At 44.3% G+C, this 21,230-nt stretch overlaps 1 protein-coding gene across 7 annotated transcripts in view; it reads right to left on the bottom strand.

The window, feature by feature from the left end:
- Nucleotides 1-21,230, bottom strand: part of ERI3 (ERI1 exoribonuclease family member 3) — a 130,539-nt gene that overhangs the window by 104,688 nt on the left and 4,621 nt on the right. For all 7 annotated transcript variants that reach the window (XM_061345039.1, XM_061345041.1, XM_061345042.1 and 4 more), the window contains exons 2-3: nt 15,822-16,096; nt 3,392-3,508 (exon numbers count right to left, since the gene is read on the bottom strand). In XM_061345039.1, coding sequence (XP_061201023.1) covers nt 3,392-3,508; nt 15,822-16,073 — 369 coding nt within the window. In that variant the 5' untranslated portion in view covers nt 16,074-16,096. The remainder of the gene's footprint in view (nt 1-3,391; nt 3,509-15,821; nt 16,097-21,230) is intronic.

Raw genomic sequence — 21,230 nt, 5'->3', positions numbered from 1 at the left:
TACAAGGCACCTTCTGTGTAGAGGGAACCTTTCACTTAAGCTCCTGGCATGAACCTTCTTGGGCATCAGCCAAACCACTTGCATCTTCCAAAAGGGCATGATGAGCTTTATATACCTAACAACAGCTTTTAACCACTTGGAAGCACTTTCCACCTTCTCTGTCTACACGTTCAGCACACCCCTCATGAAAACCAAGCCACATGACCTGTTGTTTTACAAAAACAGGTCAAGAGAAAGGGGACTGGGTTAGTGCTAGAGGGTAAGCCTCCTGGCCATTGGTGTGGGGAGTCAGAGGAACCTCCTGTAGCCATGGAGAGCAAAGACATACTAAAAGCTAATCAAAAGGATACCTTCCTGTGCTGTGCTGTCTTCAAGAAGAAAGAGGGATGTGAGAAGTTCTCCCAAGGAGTAACATCAAGCAAACCCATAATCCTCCGCCCACATGTCTATACCAAGCAGTCCTGTTGCTTCACAGCAAAGGCAGCAAGAAGAGGGGAGAAGGGAAAGCAGAAGCACAGCAGACAGGCTCCCGTGTAATGTCAACACCTCTGCTTTTCTTGCAAAGTTTATCTGGGAAACCATCGTATTTCTACTCCAAGACAGTTTGCTGATTGCCTAAGCACTCGTCTCTGGTGTACAATCTGATAATCAGGCCTGGTCTTTCTGTGTAGACAAAGAGGCCAATAAATCTCACCCTTTGTAAGTAGAGGTGCCTAGACAAAGCCCTTTACTGGCATTTAGCAAAATGGGTATTTTTCAGAAAACAAAAACCAGCTGGAAGTCGATGGCAGGTGCTGGAGCTGTGTGGGCACCAGCTGTGCAGAAGCTGGACTCACAGCACATCCTGGCTGTGACCCTGGCATCTCAGGGGAACCTACACTAGTGGCACAGGGCTGGAGCCACTGACCCCACAGGTCTGTCTACATGGCCACAAGACTCTGCAAAAAAGCAGCTGCAAATAGAAAAGGATACTCTTGCAAATGTTTAGTAAGGTCCTCGGTACAACCAGCTCACTTGTGCCTCTTAGGGTTCCAAAGTCAGGGCTTTGATGAAGGGGCTCAGGGACAAGCCCAGTTACTCCTCTAGCACAGTCTCACTCCCTGGACCTCATAGCAACAGGCAGGGGAACCACCAAGGCAGGAGGGACAGGGGCCACACTGTGCACTAAGGAGCACAGGCTGGTAGCTTCCAGGCTAGGATTAAAACCAGCTCCCTAACACACACTGTTAACAACAACAGAAAACTTGCCAAACCTGGCAAATTGGATCATTTTGTGCCACCAGTACACACAGGTGGGGGTTCTGTCACCGCTCTGCCTGCTGGCTTCAGCACTGCCCATTTTTGTCAAACCGTAGATACAAGACACAAGATTGAGGTCAGCAGCACAGTCTGAGGCACAGCACTGCCAGTAAGACACCCATGTCCCTCCTGGGGACTCCTGCAAATGCAGAGCCAGCACACACGGCTTTGCTTACTCAAGGGCTCCACAAAGAGGACACAAACCTGCAAAGACACAAACATCTACGGGCTCCTGTGAGCAAGAGAAGACAAAAAAAACAGCACCATGATATGAGAGCATTGTAGAATCATAGAATCCATTAGGTTGGAAAGACCTTTACGATTACCAAGTCCAACCATTACCCCAGGATTGCCAAGACCACCATTAAACCATGTCACTAAGGGCCCTATCTACACGTTTCCGAACACTTCCAGGAACAGCAATTCCACCACTTCCCTGGAAAGCCCGATAAGAAGCCCATTATCAGATGGGCTGAATGCCTCAGTCACTCTCAATGCCCTCAGGCTGCAGCAGGCTGGAAGCTCCATCCAGCTCGGAGAGCCACACCAAACAAGTCGCGCAGACTCTTGTGCAAGAATAGAGCTGCAACTTTTAGCAGTGGAGGGGAAGGATGCAAAAGAAGGACTTCCAGAAAAACAGCATTTTGGTGGGAGTTAATGAGTGAGATGACATCTCTCTAGAATTTAGATGACATGCAAAATGGACGTTTTGAGCTCTACTCTAGAAGATAACGTTGCTTTTAGCCAAGATCAGGTGCAAGCTGTGAGATCTACCACATTTGTACAAGCATATGTCCAGTAAGTCTCATGGGGATAAAGACAGCCAAAGTAGTTGTCCAGCCTCCTAGCATTAAGGTTGCAAACTTGTTTCCATTGTGACTCTGTTTTCACACATTTATAGGTTTCTTAAAGCCCCTCGCTGGGGAATAATGTTTTCTGTGCTTTCTTTTTTTTATTTTTTTTAAAGTTTAAATAAAATACCTTCAGATGGTTTTTAGTTACAAGAGAATAAAAAAAAAAGTATTTGTTTTTACAACGTGGAAATATGGAAGGGGCTGGCTGGTCCTGGAGGGGAACTCCACCTAACAGAGAGGAGTCGTTTTTCATCAAGTTAATACACATGGGACAAGCACTTCAAGGGCTTAAACTTGCAGCCATGGAGGTAGAGAAAAAACACACCATGGTGTCAATGAGACTGGGACATAATGAAGACTTTGGATACTCTGATTCTCACAGTCAGTACTTCAGTCACTGAGCTGCCCAACATCAAACCAGTGGAGTCAGGAAAAAAATCCCAAAGGAAAAGAAACTTTGTTTTGATGGATATAGCAAAGGAAGAATGCACTTGCAGAAGCAGCTTTTTGTGCTGAATGAAAAAAAAACAGGTGACCAACCAAAACCAAGCCCACAAAATACAACCCCTATCCCCCTATTCCTTTGAACTCGCAGAGACTGCATTCACCACCTTCATCCTCTTGCCTGTATTTGGGGAAAAGTGATGCAGCTCGAGAGCAACTGTCCTCAGCAATGAGAGTAACCAAGTAACAAGAGGCCATTTCCCCAGCAATCATTTCAAGTGCCCACAAGCATGACATCAAAAAGAAAGTCTTAAAAACACAGGCATGGGTTATCCTACCACTCTGAAGGACTCATCAAATCTCAACAGGCAAGCCCACAGGAGAGTCATTTAGAGCCTCTGAACTATGCAGCTGTATGACACTTTCTTCACTTTGACCATGCTCTCTTTGACCTTTTCCACCAAAGGGCTGCATGGTAAAAGTCACAAAGAGCTCACAGAGAGGTGAAAGGATTTTGAGCATCAGCTAACACGAGTGCTTTTATTTTGTGGTCACTCAGTTACATGATCATCAATTGTAAATAAAACTATCTTAGTTAACAGATTACAGCTAGAGTTATTTATGAATCCAAACTGAGGTCCTTACATGCTATTGCAATGACAAAATATCATTTCCTTTGTCCTTAACTCGAGGCTGGCATGACACACCATGAAGAGGCAACCCCAACCCCTGGTGCAATGGAAACCTGCTTCCCAGGAAGACTCTTGGAGCACCAGGGAACCTTTGCACTTTACCTCTGTACAGAAGGGCGTAAGCTGGGGATGCACCACAGGCTGAACATACATGTGAAAGGTGGATTCGATCTCCATCGTCCTGCCATTCAGCTTCAGGATTGGGAATTCGATGATTTCCTGAAAAGGGCAAAAAGAAAAGCAGCTGTTCATTTAAAACAAATAAAAAAATGAAGCTGGAAATGATCCTGCCTAGCAAGCTGGCTGTAAAAGGAGTGGCCTGACAGTCCCAAACAAAACCAAACCCAGCGCAGAGCTCTGCAATACAAGTGAGAAAGTGGTGCTGGAGCACTGAACACCTCCAATGCCACGAGCACAGAAGATGGTGCAGCAAGGTCTCCGAGCCCAGTGCTGCAACTGCATGTATCATTGCCTAAGCCTAACCTAAGGAACATGGTCTAGCACCACTCGCACACGGTAGTCAGGGAACATGGAGATGTACTTGAGTGGGCTCGCTCATGTCTGTTTATCGATGACACTGCAGGGGATATTCCCCACAACCACCCCCAGACTCTCTACCTTGCTGTCCTTTTAGAGGACACCACCAGACAGACAACAGAGCTACTGCAACAAGAGGCTGCGGAGGACTGCTCTCCTCCAACAGAGTGAGGAAAGGAGCTGGAAGCACCCCCCAATCCATCCCTATGGGATATGGCATAGTAGCAAGCCCTGCTTCATCTTCCTCTTTGTAGCCAATTTATGCTGATAGGGAAATAAAAACGTTCCTTCATCAGAAGAATGTTCAATTATTTGAATAATCAGCAATCAAAAATTTACATGGACCTGTTAATAAAAAGTTTAAACAAATGCAGTTGCGATGGATTTCTCAATTATTAAAAAATATACCCGAAATTAAAAAAGCCAACCACTGAATAAAAGCGATAAAATCCTTTGTGTTCACCCCCTCCTTCTCCACTCCCTTCCCTCCTTCCAGTCTAATGTAAGAGCAGAAGTGACAATTTGTTTGGTGTCTTTAAAGAATAATTTGTCTATGTTATTTAATAGAGATCCATGGCACCAAGGTTCTGGAGTGCAAATGAGCCTGCTGAGTGATATCCATGCAACAAGCCTCTCAAATCACTTCTGGAGAGAAACAGAGAGAGAGGGAGAGAGAATAAAAAAAATATTGCTTTTTAATATTCAAAAACAGTTTGCAAAATTTAATCAAAGCAGAGCAAAAGCTAACATTTTTACCACTTTGACATTTTTATTAGCGCTTTCATAAATTTTTAAAACATGAATGGAATTAGTTTAACAACAGAAAAAAAAAAAGAAAAAACAACTGCCTGAAAACATCTGGAAGAGACAAATAAGAAATAATAAAAAAATAAAGAGAAAAAAAAATCCAACTCCTGTGAGTAAAATTAGCATGTGGAAAACGCAGCCGCTGCGGAGGAACTAACGCAGTTTTTGGACCCTGGCTGCAACCTTCATGACCCTCAGGCGGAAATTATCCTGAGGTCGTACATATGAGCTGGTGACATCACCTCGCTGGCAGGCAAGGGGAGGGCAAGAAGCTGGGTGGGTAAATGGAAACAGCAAATAATTTCAATAGCTAAGAGAAACATGTGATTTCCATGGTGGACAGAGTCCGTGGCCACAGCAGAGCAGCTCTCCCCCCCTTGGAGGAGCAGGCACACAGCCCAAATCAGGGCACGTGGGGAGCACGTGCCGCTGGGATGGAAAGTTAGGGGGAAAAAGATGAAAATAAAACGAAGTGTTAACAGTGCCAAAGTGCCCAGGTGTAGACATAGAGCAGACAAGCTGCAGAGGACACAGGGCTTAACCATCTCCCCACAGTGGGCTGTGCCAAGCTCTGCCATGCAGGCTGAGGCAGAGCGGAGGGTTGGATGCATCCTTCCCCACAGCCATACCACCCCACAGGGAGCCACCAAGTTTCCCCTGGAAAGACATGAAATTCAAGCTGTGGTCTGGAAGAGGAGGAGGACGCGGAGGGAAAATATCTGAGCATCACCCAGATTGCCTGTCGTGGTGAAGCCAAACTCACCGGCTTTAGCCCCCCAGGGGGACCCTTGGAAACATGAGAAACTCAACCTGAGTAAGAAATGCTGGACACAGCTGATCCTCCCTTCAAAAGAGCTACCACAGACAGGCTCTGAAAGAGGCAAATTTATGTTCAGAAAGAAAACACGCTGCAAAGTTTGAAGCCAATGGACAGGATGTCACAACAGAGCCAGGCTTAACCCCAGGATAACACCACCCTGTCCTTCAAACCATGCTGGGCCAGCTCATTACCCCTTAGGTCGGCATCCCACCCGGGGCTGACCATGGAAGTGGGTAAGCCTACAGCAGGGCAAGAAGAGCATCCCTTCTCCCAGAGAGGGACATGCACCGGCTGGATTTCACAGCAGGACTGTGTTGCAATGCTGAGATCTGTCCTAAGGGACCAGAAACATCCTCAGGGGCCATCAAGTGGCTTGATGCTAAGTGTGAGTGAAAGACAGCCTTGCTGCTGATCTGATACACAAAGGCGTCGCTTGCCTTCCAGAACCAAAGGCAAAAAGCACTTCCAGGAGGGTCAGATTAAGACAAACTGAGGAAATAAAAAGCCATACTAAAAGAAAATGTGGAAAATCTAACAATATCCAGAATTACTGCAGGTCTTTGGGAAGCACGCGGCCAGGAGCAGGGGTGGAACCCCAGGAGCAACTCAAGTGTCTTGGAAGAAAGCGCAGCCGCTCTTTTGGGCTTATTTGGTCAGTTTCTGAAGCAAGCGGTAAAGGACCTTTCCCAAAAGACTGTTTATCTGCACACTTCCTATAGCGGAGATTTTTCCAGTCTCTGGCAGTGTTTGCTCCACTGGTATCTAAGGCAACAGATACCAGCCCCATGAAATCAGCCCCACTCCTCACTAACGACGTTAGCCAGTCCTGCAATGAAATTTAACCTGTGACACTGCTGTACTTTTCATTTAAACTTTCATTTGGAGAGAAGCAGTGTTTGGAGACCCTGCAGTTTGTCCTGCTAATAAAGACAAGTGTTGGGACCTTTAAAGGTGCCATTCATCTTTTGCCTTTATTAAATTCAATTTTCTTAAGCCCATGATACATCATGAAATTAAGAGTTGACATTCCTGCAGAAACAAAAATATCTATCAACCATAAACAGAAGGAGGGGGGGGTGAAAGAGGCCTCTATTACCAAGAATTTATGGCTTCAAGTTGATCTGTTTCCACTTTTTTTCTCTCTCCTGTTTTTTTTCTTTTACAAGCATATGGTTTGTTTTAGATATCCAAAATGTTATTACAGATCTAGAATTTCATTAGTAATTATTATGAAATGGTGAGCACTTAAGAGACACACACACACACACGCACACACAACCCCCCAACAGATGCAGGAAGGGATGCAGGAAGGCAGCCGGGCGCTCTCTCACATTTCATAGCAGCCTTGTGAGCTCAACATACTCAGCTCCATCAAGGAGCATCACACTCAGCTCCATCACGAACCTTCACTGCTTATTCCTGGGTGGGAAAGGTAGAGGAGAGAGTCACCAGGGAATTAAAAAGAGATGCTCACTGACACTTCCTTTCTTTGTGTTAGTCTCATCATTCGTAAGCGTTACCTTGAGATCCTCACCCATTTCCACTTCCAACACTTGAGTACACGTTCCAGCTTCAGCAGTGATTTGTGCCAGCAGCATTTGGGGCTTCTAAGTATTTATTTATTTATTAAATCCCCCACAGATTTTCCTTCTAGCACACCCAGAAGTTATGGATGTGCTGAAATAATGCTGAGGGTGTCCAGAGGCTGCAAATAGCCGCCAGCTACCAGAAGAACAAACGTACCCATTTGAATTTTGCGAGCACTGCAATTAGGTATTTTATTTAGCCCTGCAAAGTAACTTGAAAGGAAATCCAGGATTCAAACCACTAGCAATAAATAAGCAGCTTTTTATTTTCCTTTCATTGTCAGGAAAAGTTGAACATGTTTTCTGTTGAGAAATTCTGCACGCGGCTCCCAATTACAGGCATTTGCATTTATATTGTTGGAACACAGAGCTTCTAAAATCAATATTAACATGCTTAAAGAAAAAGACATTGGCACCCTGTCCCTCCCCTCAGCTGCGCCCCCAAACACGGGAACAATAGGATCCTACAGAGCCGGAGGCTTAGACATATCCATTACCAGGTCCACTCTCTTTACAACAATCTTGCATTTATGATTTCATGGTACTTCAAGCAAATCCATGTGACAGCTTGCTCGGAATTTCTGCCTTTAAAAAGGAATCAACTAAACAAATGTTCCCTCCCAAAGAGATGTTCCAGGTGAAAGCCTCCTATGAAACCTGGCTGTCTCAGGCCAGGGGACAGGGTGGCAGCAGGAGGCTGCAGGGTCACTGTGGAATGGCGAGGGGCTTCCTTTTAAGAAGGTTTTGAAATATTCATAAGGGCATGTGAAAGCAGTGCTATAAACCCACCCCTTCCTTATCCAACCATCCTACATGAAACTCCCCTCCCTTTAACAGCAGAGCAGGGATGCACAAATTCAGCTGTATTGATCTTCTTGCTAATAAAAGAAATGAACAAGCACACAACTATACTCACTAAATAATTTCCTGTAACAGACAGATCTCTGGAGTTCAGAGAAGAAAGCATCTGAAGTTACAGTAATTCCCACAGAGGAATCTTTTTGCTTATTCTTTCGGTTTTGGAGCACACGACATCATTAGACGAAAAGAGCACAGTGTCCAGCAAGACCTTCCTGGCTCTCAAAACCTTTCAAGCCAGAAGCCCACATACGAAGTGGACAGGGCCCACTTCAGAAGACCCAGTTATATGTTTGAAGAAGACCGTGTGGCTTATTCAGTTAAAAACCTACCAGAGAAGAATTCATCCCTTATTCCCACCCTCATGTGAAGAAGTTTAATAAACACAAGAATAAAAGATGCCCATAAAAATCAGAGCTGACTGTTCAAAACGCAATAAAAACAAGCAGAGGCCATTGAGAGAAAGGGATTTTTTCTGATAGGGAAAAGAATAAAATAAAACTTCCTACCAAAGGACCCCTTTGCACCTTCAAGAAAGGTAAGGGTGAAAGAGGCAAGGGAGTCTCCACGGAGGGACACAGCCTCAGCACCAGCTCATTTTGTTCAGGGATGCTCCTTCTCCCCCACTCTTTAAAGGAAAAAAAAAGTCATTTTATGCACAAGGAGCTTATTTCTTAAACAAACACTTGTGTTTTTGATTTACACCACGGGCTGCTCCTAAATAATTTATGGCGGGTTAAATTTATTGCACAGCCCTGGCCGGCTGCAAATTCGAATTGCCAAATAATTAGATTTTAGGGCAATGCTTATAAATTATCCGCCGATTTGTCCGGACTTGTTTGTCAGCTGCTTTGTGCTTCGGGTCATCTTTGGCATTTCGCTGTTTGTGTTTTAATTGCTGATTTACACTTTGACAGATGAGAGTTGATGCCTCCAAGATCGGGGAGGGGGCGGGGGGTTGAAGAGCAGGAAGAATCCGAGCTTTTAAAGCCTTGTGATTTTCCTTTTTTTCCATGGCAATTAAAATCGAAAAGGGACATAGTAAGGACAGCACTGGCCTAACAGATCTGCCTCCCCAGTTCCCATCTTCTGCCTTAATTATTATTTTAACTAAAGCTGTTTCCTAGCGAGCAGCCTTGTCCTGGTCCAGAAGGGCAGCAACCAAGATGACCTCATGGGTCTTTTCCCCACCTCTAAATTTGTATTAAACTAACCAAAACAAGTACCACCAAGGCAACACCTCTGCAGTGGCGGACAGCAGGACTTCTGCTGAATCAGGGCTATCCTGACTTTCCAAAGGATGCCCATCTACACAAACAGAGTGAAGGCTCTCAGTGCTCCTGTCCCAAGTTACTCTGTGTACCGACTAACCTTGTCAAAACGTCCCTAGGGAAGCAGCTGATGCCCAAATTTCATTTTCCATCAATACCTAGCTTAAAGTACACATATGCATGCAACCAACAATTTAACACATTTAGAAAACTATTTTTTCTCAGGAAAACATGAAGGGAAACACAAATTAAAATCAACACACACGAGAACAAGCAGGAACAAGGAAAGATAAGGAAACACTGGGATAAGATGATATGAAGACAGATTCTGTTGCCTGGTCGTTGACTATCCAATGTCTCTTCCTCCCCTAACTCTTAGGTGAACCTCAGTGCCTACCCCCCAGCACTTACACTGGACCTCAGTGTCAAAGGATGGATTTCCTCAAGGGTAAATCTGGAGCTGCATTTTTGTTTCTGCGCTGGCATCAAACCTGGCTTTTATTTCCAGGTGCTTCCTTACAACTGCAAGGGTGAGGAACCATTTCTCTTTCTTTAATAGAAGCTGAAATTCACATCTAATCACATGCCTCCAGGAGCTTGAGCTTTAAAAGAGAGTCCATGCACCTGCCTGAGGGCAGCATCACCTCCCCCTAAATAATTTCTGACTTTGTCTAGGCTGTTTTTACCGACTCCAATAAGAGAGACTCACACACTCCTCAGGCACTCTATCCTCCTGTTTCATTAGTCTTATCACTGGAAAGTTTGTCCTAATGTCTAATCACAATTTCCCTCGCTGCTGTTTAAATTCAAGACTGCTTTTCTACCCACAGCAGATACAGACCAGAACATTGCCTTTCGCATCTTTGCAATGCAAGACCTCGCCATAAAATCATAGAATCAACTAGGTTGGAAAAGACCTTTAAGACCATCAAGTCCATTCATTACCCCAAAAAATACAGACCCCTCTCGCCACTGCACTGAACACAACCCCAAAGCTATCCAGCCTGCACTCACAGTTGTACTTTACAGACCCCTGATCACACTCCCTGTCTCTCTTTTGCATCCTTTTAAAATAGTCTCAAGGGTTAAGTATGAAATCCAAAGTGAAGCACATCTGCAGTCGAGGTCCCCTCTTACAGAGCCAAGAAAAGGAGGATCCATGTCCCACAAATGACATTTCACCCTTAAACTTACCATTGTGGTCTTTGGAACTCCTTTTATACCTGCCATTGTATCTGAAATCTTGACAGCTGGCTCACAACCCTTGTCCTGCCATCCTGAATAAAACCTTTGGTAGTCATATGCTCCCAGGCTGGCTCCTGCCTCTCACCATCAGCATCATCTCACCTTGCCAAAACTCACAAAGCTATTTTGATCTTTCCAGCAGCACCCAGACATCAAGAATAAGGCAGAAGCTCCCTCCTCTTTCGACACCTGGGATGAGAAATATAGACCAAAACCATCAACACTTCAACTTGTTTCTTCGAGCACTACTGACATATACTTAACCACCCAGAAAATCTCCAACGACACAGCCAACAACAATTTAAGCTTGACAGTTTGGGGGAAGTTTAGTACTCAAATCAGGTTAAAAACAGCACACACACATTTCCAAATGTTACCTTTCCATTGCAAGATGACAACTACACTATATCCTTTTTCACATCCGCTCCTTTTTATTGCAGGCAACCAGCCTATGCACAATTATCAAATCATTTCAAGACCCAACCTCTTCACCTGATATTGAGTAGCATGAACAATCAATGTTGCCAGCAACACTATAACATCTGGGATGGGTAGAAAGGGCATGCTACTGCATGTAAATGAACACCCAGCGTTTTACAGACATCACAAACAGCTGCTGGTGACAGTGCATTTCTGCCTGGCAGAGAACTAAATAACATAACCAAGAGCTATTTTGCCAGCTAACAAGTACACAGACCAACAAAGACAACACAGGGATGGTTGCACAGCCAGCCTGGCACAAAAAGGAAGAAAAGCAAAGACCTAGGCATGCTCTGTGCCTTTCTCACCAAAAGAGCTGAGCTGCCCTTTACCAAGATGGTTTTGTTCAAAACTAAGTAAAGGCCACCTTAACACAGCAAAGACCACTCCCCAGCAATCACAGCAGCCTGAAAAGCAGTGTCCCTGCACAGCACCAGATACATACCACATCATGGAATAATACTGCCTCCTTTTAAAGCATTATGCTAGGTGGGGATGCAAAATACCCCTCCTGCCACAGAGGCTGTGAAAGAGCTGCAGGCTCACACAGATCATCAGTGACCACACAGGGCAGGACAAGCACAGCAAACATACAAACCTGTGGCACCCATTCCATTCCCTTCAGAAATGCACGTGTTGTGAACGTTTCCAGCAGCACACATTACCTTCAGCAGCAGCTTTACAGAGAGGTGAACAAACATTTAAACACGATGCAGCGGACTTGCACATTCCTGAGCTAGCCTGGATCTTTTCTTTTCAGGGTGACTGCCGCTCAACTACTTTCTGCTGTAACAACAAGTCTACTTAACTTTGCAACTTGTCACCTAAACGATGTGTAATGTTTGCACAGCTAAGGATACAGTGTTCAAACAGCACAGGTGGGGAATTGCACGCCGGGATGCATAACTGATGTGGGGTCTCCTCACGCTGCAAGGGAAAGGGCAACATGACTGATGGCTTTAAAGCAGTCAGCTCACCGGCCTGTCAATAACCAGCCGAAAGCTAAGCAGGTTGGGTCAGGTTAGGACTGCAGCAATTGGCCACCTAAGTGTTTTGGTATTTTAGGCTTGTTGCTAGAATAATGCTGGGTTTATACCTTTAAATAAGAAAATGCTTTGAATAGCTTTTTCATACATCAGATGTCTTTCCTGGTGGTCTCCTGGTTGTGCTCTCCAGGAGATCTGGGTTCAGTAACTGTTCATGTTCTCTAGCTCATCAGGCTTTAAATAAATACAGCTAATTCTGTTGCCTGAAGCCATAACCTGCCTCGTCAGATTCATATGGGTCACAGCTAGGTTGTCCCCGCTTACTGGAAGAATAAGGGACGTATCCAAGACAGAATGACTGCCACAGAGAATGCAGCTTTTGAGAGTTACACCACACCTGGTGCCTCGAACATTGCAGAAGCCTCTCTGAAACACTGGTCTTCTCTCTCCATCTTTTAAAATAAAGACATTATTCTCCATATTGGTCAAAATAAGATTTCACAACAGCCCAACAGAACTGCAGTGAAGCACGTGACACACGGAAAACATGACTAAAAAAGAACAGCATCTCTTTAATTTCAGATGCATCTTGTAGGATGTTGAGCTATGGATATTCATGTGCTTTTAGCAAGATTTTTATTGCTGAGAGGAATTAGCTATAAGCCTCTAAAAGTTTTTTCAAAACATTGTTCAAAAAATTAACACAAACGGAAAAACCCATCTGAAGCAGCTTTTACATGAACTGTTTCCTGTCACTCTAGAACTTAAAGCATTCTGACACAAGAATGGCATATCAACAGCCATAATTGGCAAGAAGATGATAAATACATATATTATTTTACTTACTTTTACTAAAAAGATGACTTTAAGTCACTGTTACATGCAGTTTTAATGGCATTTCTCTTGAAACAACATTGTAAGAAGCTGAATTGAGAACTGGGTATTTAAAACTACACCCAAACCTAAACTGCGTGAAGACAGGTAATTGCAGATTAATATTCCACTGTAATACTTATGCACAAGAGTGCAGAGTTAAAGTTGCCATGGGAAACAAGCCTGAATTTCTTCTACTTTTCAGCAATTCACAATCATCCTTAATAAAGATTTTGGCAGGTGATTTCTGATGTACTGAGCTTAACAGACGCACAAAAACCACGCAAGAAGAAAGCTGCTACAGGGGGATGTCTAGATAGAATAGGCAAGCACATCTCCATTATCCGCCTCTGGGTAAGATTTTGACAGTCTCCATCACTTGTGTGAGCCACCTTCTGCATTCCTGTCCTGGGATAGGATTGCTGTGATGCAGGCTCCACAGAGCACTGCTTGTGAAACACACAGAAGATACCTCACAGTCTGCTTCCCAGACTCCTCCTGGAGCAGGTTTGTGATTTCAGGGACATATTCCTCCTAGGAAGTTCTCTGAGCCTAGGCTATGGCTCCCAAGGCAGCTTGCCTATCATGCATCTACTCGCTCTGAGCAGGGAGTTCAGCAGGGACTGCACATCTGTTGCTACAGCCTAAATTTGGTGGAAATAAACATCCACTCCCATTACAAGGTGAGTCTATAAATCACAGCATCTCAGGAACAGACACATCATTCAGTTGTCCCTGTCTTGGGAACGAGACCATGGGTAAAGCAGTATGGGCAGCAAGAGGCAGTGATCATTGCTTCCCAGGGGAACATCACTGCCCTTGACCCTCCTTGATCCCCATTACCACCAGACCTTCAATAGGGATTGGGCAGCATGAAAAGGAATGGAAATAAAGGAGTCTTCAGGGCTCCCGAATGAGCATGAAGAGTTTCCCCAGGGATAAAGCCAGCGAGCAGAAGAGCGTGAGGGGAAGCAGATGTGGCAGTTGCACACCTTGGTATAGATAAAAGGACACCTCTTCCCAGTTGTTTCTTGAAAGAACCCAGAATAGTTTGAAGAGCAGTTAGTGAGAAATGTGAAATGTGCTGCATGGTGACAAGTGCACTCTGTGAGACTTTTAGTCTGAGCTGGCTAAGTTTAGATATGCCTACCCCTCTAATGTAACCTGGATCACAGCTTAGCTCTGTCTATGCAGCCTCCTTGCCAAATTCCAATGCATTTGAATTTCATTGATCTAGATTTCTATTTTGCAGGTATTAAAACAAAAGCAGAAAAAGAATCAGGATCATGGTGAAGATCACCACCTGACCATTCCTAGGTCTCAGGTGTGTCCTCAGACCAAACCTCCAAAACCTGTCTGCCACCGCTTCAGTGCAAGAACCTGCCACTAAAACCCTGCACAAAATACCACTGAAATACATGGCACAGTTTGCTCACCATAACATACAGCCCAGCAGTGAAGAGAACAAAAGCCATGCTGGTCAGCAAAAAGATAAGTAAGATGTAGGTAGGGGCATAAACTAAAGTCTTATTTTATGAAGTTGCCCAATTCTGGCAGCTGCCTTCTGCCTTTGCAGCTACACTGATTCCCATGTAGCAAGAGCCATTTCTTTATTTCTCTAATTTGCTGGTGAGGATGTGAAGAACTGACAACCCTTTCCACACATGATTTGATACAGACAGGCACTAAACACAGCAGACTAGAAAAACAACACTGAAGAACATCTCCACGTTAAAGGTGCTATCTCACCAACAAAATATATAGCATATCTGCATTGGCCCAGACCATTACTTTCCCTGGCAAGGACTTGGGGACAAAGCTCCTTAAAACAGTAGTAATCATATTCCACTCATGCTCCTTTTTACTGCCAGCTGTAAACTACCTCCACATGCATCATGGTTTTGCATCAAAATGTGCACAGACCAAGCCCATATCCAAAGGGACAAGGTAGATCCAATTTACAGCTTTGACAGGTCCGTGCACCCGAGGCAGAACACACAGGAAATAGCCTGACATCTCACTTGGAGAGCAGTTAAGACCTTGCTAGCAGAACTGGATGCACAACCCCAACAGCCTCTCATAAAGACCCAGCAAAAGAGCAGGGAATTTGCTGTTCATTTTCCAAGAAACACAAGAGGCAGGTGGCACTCACCAGGTCACTACGGGGGATGAGAGGAGTCAAATTTGACCCTTACAGCATCCCTTCAACAAGTGCAAGGGAAACAAGAGATATGAACACACGAAAACCACTTAGACTTCAGTATATACAAGGCCAATTGCTTGGCAGATGAGGATGAGAAATCCAAGTTCATTTTAGAAACTCAGAAATTCTGTTTATATGTTACTAACCCAATGTTGGTTGTTTGGGGTTTAGGGGTTTTTTTACCCCTTTTTAGCAGTTTTCTAATTTAAATGGAAAACCTAGGCCCATCTGGCTGACAACTGAAAATATATTTACTAATACGCTCTACTGTACTTCATCTGGATCTGTATACATCTCAAGTGGTAAGTCACCACAAAAATCTCTGTGAAACTGAACTCATCTCATTACAATCCAGAGTTAACACACAGGCAAGATAAGTGCAGCAAAATCAGACAGCTCCAAAATATTGTTCTTCTCTACTTAGAAACACCATTATGTTGCACATATATCATTCAGACTATTCTTGTCCTAAAGCTTTTGGCTACCAACAGCCTTTTTCCTTGCAGAATCAAGCAAGGTTGCCATGAGTACACTACTAAGGCAGGTTCCCAGCCAAAAAATTCTTACTCTCCTCCTCGTTCAGGCAGATGACAAGCATCTCATAAGATGACTTAAGAGATGGTTTCAGTTACATGTGAGTTGTTACTTCCTCAATGGAAAACAGGCTCCTCCATTTCATTCCCACTAAACAGTCTTGGCATTGCTCCTGAGAGAGCAAGTAACTGGCAAGAGCTCTGGAGGACCAGTAACAGAAAGGTGGGACAAACCAGAGAAAATGAGTGAGCCAGCACTGTGCTTTTTCCTTCCACCTCTCAGAAGAGCAGCAGCAACCTGCAAGAGGATATTTAACAGGACTGACTATTTACCTGAGGATGAATCTGTGGTTTATCACATGTAGCCTCAAAATCCAGCACTAGGAAGTAGTGATATCTCTGTGGAGGGAAGGATGACATTGCTGCCATGCAAGCTCCAAAGCCGTGGGACGCCAGTTTCCTGCTTATGATGGAGCTGCACCCTTCGAGAACACCAGCTGGGAGGAGGGAGCACACAGCTTGTCTTGCCCTTGGAAGTAAGTTTTGGGGAAACTTTGCTGCTCCAGTATGGAGGAGTGCTATCATTGAACATCCAGAGGCATCTGAAACTGAAGAGAGACTCACGTTACTCATGCAGACATACATCTCATCTCTGTCAGCATCTCTCTACTGTCCTCTGACAGTGATTTCCTCTTGCTCCCCAGTGGAGGTTCCAGCACTGGAAACCTGAAGTAACAGTACCCTCCTCTAAACACGACAGATGACAGTTGGACTGAGCTCAAGGCGTCCAGAATTACAGGCAACTGGAAGTTAACCACTGCAACAGCTCTAAATTAATAACTATGAGACACACAACAGTCATGGCTCCAGGCACCAGGCTGCAGCCCCTTGCTGAACATTATCATAGCAGAACACAACACAAACCATAGAAAATCTGTTCTAAACCCCACTGAAACAGATGATCTCCAGAGGTCCCTTCTAACCCCAACCATTCTGTGATTCTGAGGAGGCTTTTTGTCTTTTCATATACTTCTGATACATGGTAGGAATTCAATACAACAATACATATATCAGCACTACAACCCATCCAAACAGCTTGGCCCTGAAACACCTGTTTAGTTGCACCAAAACCTCCCACTTCCATTACAAATCCATGCTTCTGGTGGCTGGAAGGCTCCTCCCCAGGGGAAATACTCATTTGCTCTGTGCATGAGGTTTCTCAGAGATGTGATTCTAGTGCTACACTCTATGTCTTCCTTCAGGTAGCTCTCAAAGAATATTGGTTAAACAAACCCACACCCAGGGACTTCAGGAACTCTAAATACAAGCAGGACTCTATAAGGTTACAGGCTCCCTCCCAAAGAAATACCTCACCCGGCCATCACTTTCTGATGCTTCTATTTAACAAATGCTATGTAATAAAATACATTATCCATGTGAGACTCCCTGGATTGCCCCATGCTTTTTCTTTTAAGACATTCCAGGAAAAACTCAACAGGACTGTCACTGTCCAAGGCAGGTCAGCCTCAGGGCTGTTAACAGATCTATCAGATGAGAGGTCAAGCCCAACTCATGGAGGTGTTACACAGCTGGGTACAGTGACAGCAGAACAGGTAACCTGCAACAACACAATCTTCTTGAACAAGGACAGAAGCACCCCTCTGTGTGTGCACATATATATACACACACCTTGCTATACAGAGATTTAAATCCATCCCTCCATCCTCATGGTTGGTCCTGCTGCCCAAGGCTCTGGGCAAGACCTCCATCCCACCCGCTTGGTTTCTGAGCCCTCCCTGTGTCTGCACTCGCTGTTGGCACCACTGTGAAGGGCTGGAAGTGCCTGCTATGAGAGATGGAACTGAAATGGGCAAGGCAAAACAGAGGACTCACCATTGCCCATGAACAAAGTGGCTGTTTGCACAAAAGACCGCGTTTGCTCTCTCCCATCCGTTAGTCCGTCAGGTAAACAATGCACGTGCCAAAACACACACTTAATGAGGTAAATAATATGCCTTGAATAACAGCTAAATCTGTATTTACCTGCGAGACCAGAGAAACTCGAAAGGACCAGATTAGGAGATAATTGCGGCTGAGCACGTTGTGTGCCTCGAGTAAACACGCATTTGGTAACCTTCCCTTTCCAAGGTTTTGAGTGAAAGGCAAAAATCAAAGGAGATGAGACATTTAAGACTGAGCCAATGCCCACACTGCCAATTCCATAGCATAAATACATCCCCACCTTGTGGCTTTCACATTCTGGGGGGGTGCTTGCTTTCTTAAAGCAGTGTGTCAGGCAGCAGGAACCTGGAAAACTGAAAACTCAAGTTACAAAACCATAATGAAGAGCCCAACACTGTCTTTATCCTAAAGGGACTCAGTTCTACTTACTGCTTTTCCATCTACTGCTTTTACTGTCATTAATAAAGCATCACAGCCAAATAGAAGTTATATTCACTTCTAACCTGCCCCAGATAATATACATACTTTATCAGATAAGAACTATTTAAGATACACGTGCTTTAAACCTTCAAACTACCGGCTATGAATCTGAAGGCACATCACAGCAAACATAACATCTCAGAACAAAGCAGCTTGTAAGTTAGTTGCAGTAAAACCTGGTCTTTAGCCTACTGCATAAAGTAAAACACACAGTTGGAGTGGGGGAGGCAGGCAGGCTCCAACCCCTATATCAAACACAGGCAATAAAACATATATAATCCACCCACATGCAGCAAGATCAGTACCTCTCTAATTTATCTCAACCAGCAAGACCAGGGCATCAGACATGAACCCCACAAACCTTCGGGCTGGCCACACCATGCACAGTAGTGCAGAGGTTCCCAAGCCACTGAGCTACACAGCAAAGGTAAACCAGCCATCTGGGCAGGATTCAGGCACGGCACCACGCAGCCATGGCAGCACCACTCCAGATGCCAACAGGCCTGTGTCCCACAGGTGCCATGGGACATCAGCACAGGGAAATAACAGCCAACATCTAGTGCCTGTTTACATTAACAGCTTCCACAGGTGGTCCATGTCTAATGACAGGATCAGGCTCCCCATCCTAAAATCAGCCTCCCTCCCTGTTCTCCCATGTAGCAGAAGGAGCAATGCTCTAAAAAAAGGTGCATGAGTGGGGTATTGCATGCTGATTCCCCTACACAGATGGCATACAAATAAGGGCAACCCCACTGCAAACTGTGCACCTTTAACGAAATGAAGTTTTAACTGCATGTTTACCCAGACACTGCTCTAGGTGCCCTGGGAAGACCTCACATCATCTTCTTTGGCAAGGTCAGAGCATGAGATCGCTGGTGAGCAAACAGACTTTATTAGAAGTCACGTAAAGCATTTATAACGGCTATGACAATGCAAAGCACTCATAATTATCCTGTACTTTTTCCAACAGACAACAATGCAAGCAATGCAGCTTCAAAAATTAGAAACCCAGCTCTACCCATATAAACCCACATGTTCAGTGATTCCATTTCCAAGCCTATGTAAAACACCACATATATTTCTTACACACACAGGATCACAATATAATCTCAGACAGGGCAAGCTGTCACATCTGGCATTCAGCACTACTAGGTTAATATTTCATATCACACAGCTCCCTCCGATTCCTTACACAGATACATATGAAACATAATGGGACCACGAACTGAGGCTGGACCTCAGGAATTATTCTGACAGATTGCACACAGACCTAGGAAAATGTGACAGCGCTTTATATTTGCAACACCCAGTAACATGGGAAACAGCCATGTGTGGTGGGTTTCAGCTGGAAGATAAAGTTTGTGTTATGTGCTGTATAGCAGCATGTGCCACGCATGACATCATCTAATCAACAGTTGTCTTTAAGTCATTAGAAAAAACATCTGATCTGGAAATCAGTTACCTGCAGGGAACAAGACAAGCTCAGGCTAACCCAGCTCTTGCTTGTTTAGTGGTCTGAGAACATGATACTAAATCATGACAGTTTGAACACCAGCAAGTGAGGAAAGCCAAGAGAAAGGCAAGTGCCAGCTGCAGCCACCGGCTTGCCAGGGACCCCACCAAGTACGAAGCAGAGAACCTGCACTGGCACCCATCATGCTCCAGGCTTCCTACTGGGGAAGCTGCTTAGGGAGGACAAGGGGCAAGGAACTCCTGCCACATGGAGAATGCTGGTGACAAAAGCCAGCAAGGCACTGAAAGTGCTCTCTCCTACCTGCGGGGCAGCCCCAGAGCTGCAGAGGATTCAAATCCATCAATGGAGAGATGAATTAGCCTATGAACTTGAGCTAATGGGCTTTTTGCACATAATATTTACCTTCTACAACCACATCTAATTAAAGTACCTAGCAGTAAGACAAGGCATGACTTTAACAGCTTGCCTTCAACCCCAAAATACTCCCCTGCACTGCCCGGTTTGATAAGCTGATGTGGAGAGGGAGCAAGAAGACCAACACCTAAGTTCAGGTTGGTACCTCCACTTACACACAAATTACTCTGTTATAGCAATATGGCCCTTTAAGATATTAAAAAACAAAAAAATCCCCATACCAATCTAAAGGACAAGACAAACCCAAATTAAAAAAATAAAAGCAACCAAGCTTTGGGAGTTTCATGCTTCCTTTTAATCCTTGGGAAAAGCTGCAACTCCTGGTCTCTTACAGACAACTGAATTTAAGGCTAGAGCAGCCAAAAGAAATCCAAAACGTAAGTCAGGTTTTCCTTACTTTATTAAATTATAGTGTCTCATTTTATTAAATTATAAATATAAAAGGTAAAAAGATAGGGTAATAAAGATGCTTTTTGTATAACAAAACTGGGTACATTTAGGAACACCTGGAACAGAGCGTAACAAACTTCCCTTTTGGTAGCTGTTCAAATGCATACTCAGAGGTCAAATGTGAGCCCATATTTCAGTTGTGTGAAGATTTAACTGAAGAACAATAGAGATAACTCCATATATTTTTTTTAAACCAATCTTAAGCCAAACCCAAGTATTTCATTATATGAACAACAGTCCAAAAAATGACAGCACCTGGCTAGCCTGCAAAGCAGGAAACAAGAGACTATGACCAAAAGCAGCTTATCCACTCTTACAATCCAAACTTGGAAAAACCCCAACAAAACAAATCCAGAAAAAACAGATAAAGTAAAACAAACAACAAAACACAAAGCTTTCAGAACCATTTTAATAATGCCACATAGTTTTAGACAGGTAAATTTGCTTCTTTACTTCGTTAACCTCATGGTATCATCCCTTGTACATGAATCCAGTACACTTTATGGTTGCACTCCCTTCACTTTTGGCTGGGTTTGTCTCCGGCCCTGCTAGATAACCAAGCCTGTGTTTTGGAAAATGCATAACAGAATTTTCCCAAGCATTGCCACAGGATGCCTATATGCTGTCCCATCATTACTCAGCTCAGATACAACTTGGCATCAATCATTTTGTTTTTACAGCACTCCACAATCATACGCAGCCTCTTCCCACTACAGATGAAGAGGTCCCTGTTCTCAAGAACTTACAGTCTAAAATTAGATGCAATACAACAAGTGAGGGTAAGAGAAAAGAAGGATGAGGGTTACAGGAGCAAAGGCAGGCAACCACTCATCTAGGAGGTATCTGCATCTTGGTAGTTCAACTGAAAAACCCCAATTCACTCTATATAGGCACCGGCTTCCCTCTATATTGGTCATTATAGAGGAGATAAGTGAACACAGAAAGGGTGGCCTAAAGGATGG

This window comes from Neopsephotus bourkii, unplaced genomic scaffold (genome assembly GCF_033783945.1).
Source record: "Neopsephotus bourkii isolate Nb327-2 ecotype Australia unplaced genomic scaffold, CSIRO-AGI_Nbou_v1 NB_234, whole genome shotgun sequence".
Classification (NCBI taxonomy): Eukaryota; Metazoa; Chordata; class Aves; order Psittaciformes; family Psittacidae; genus Neopsephotus; species Neopsephotus bourkii.
Note: the sequence above shows the minus strand (reverse complement) of the source record. Positions and strands in the feature narration are given on the sequence as shown.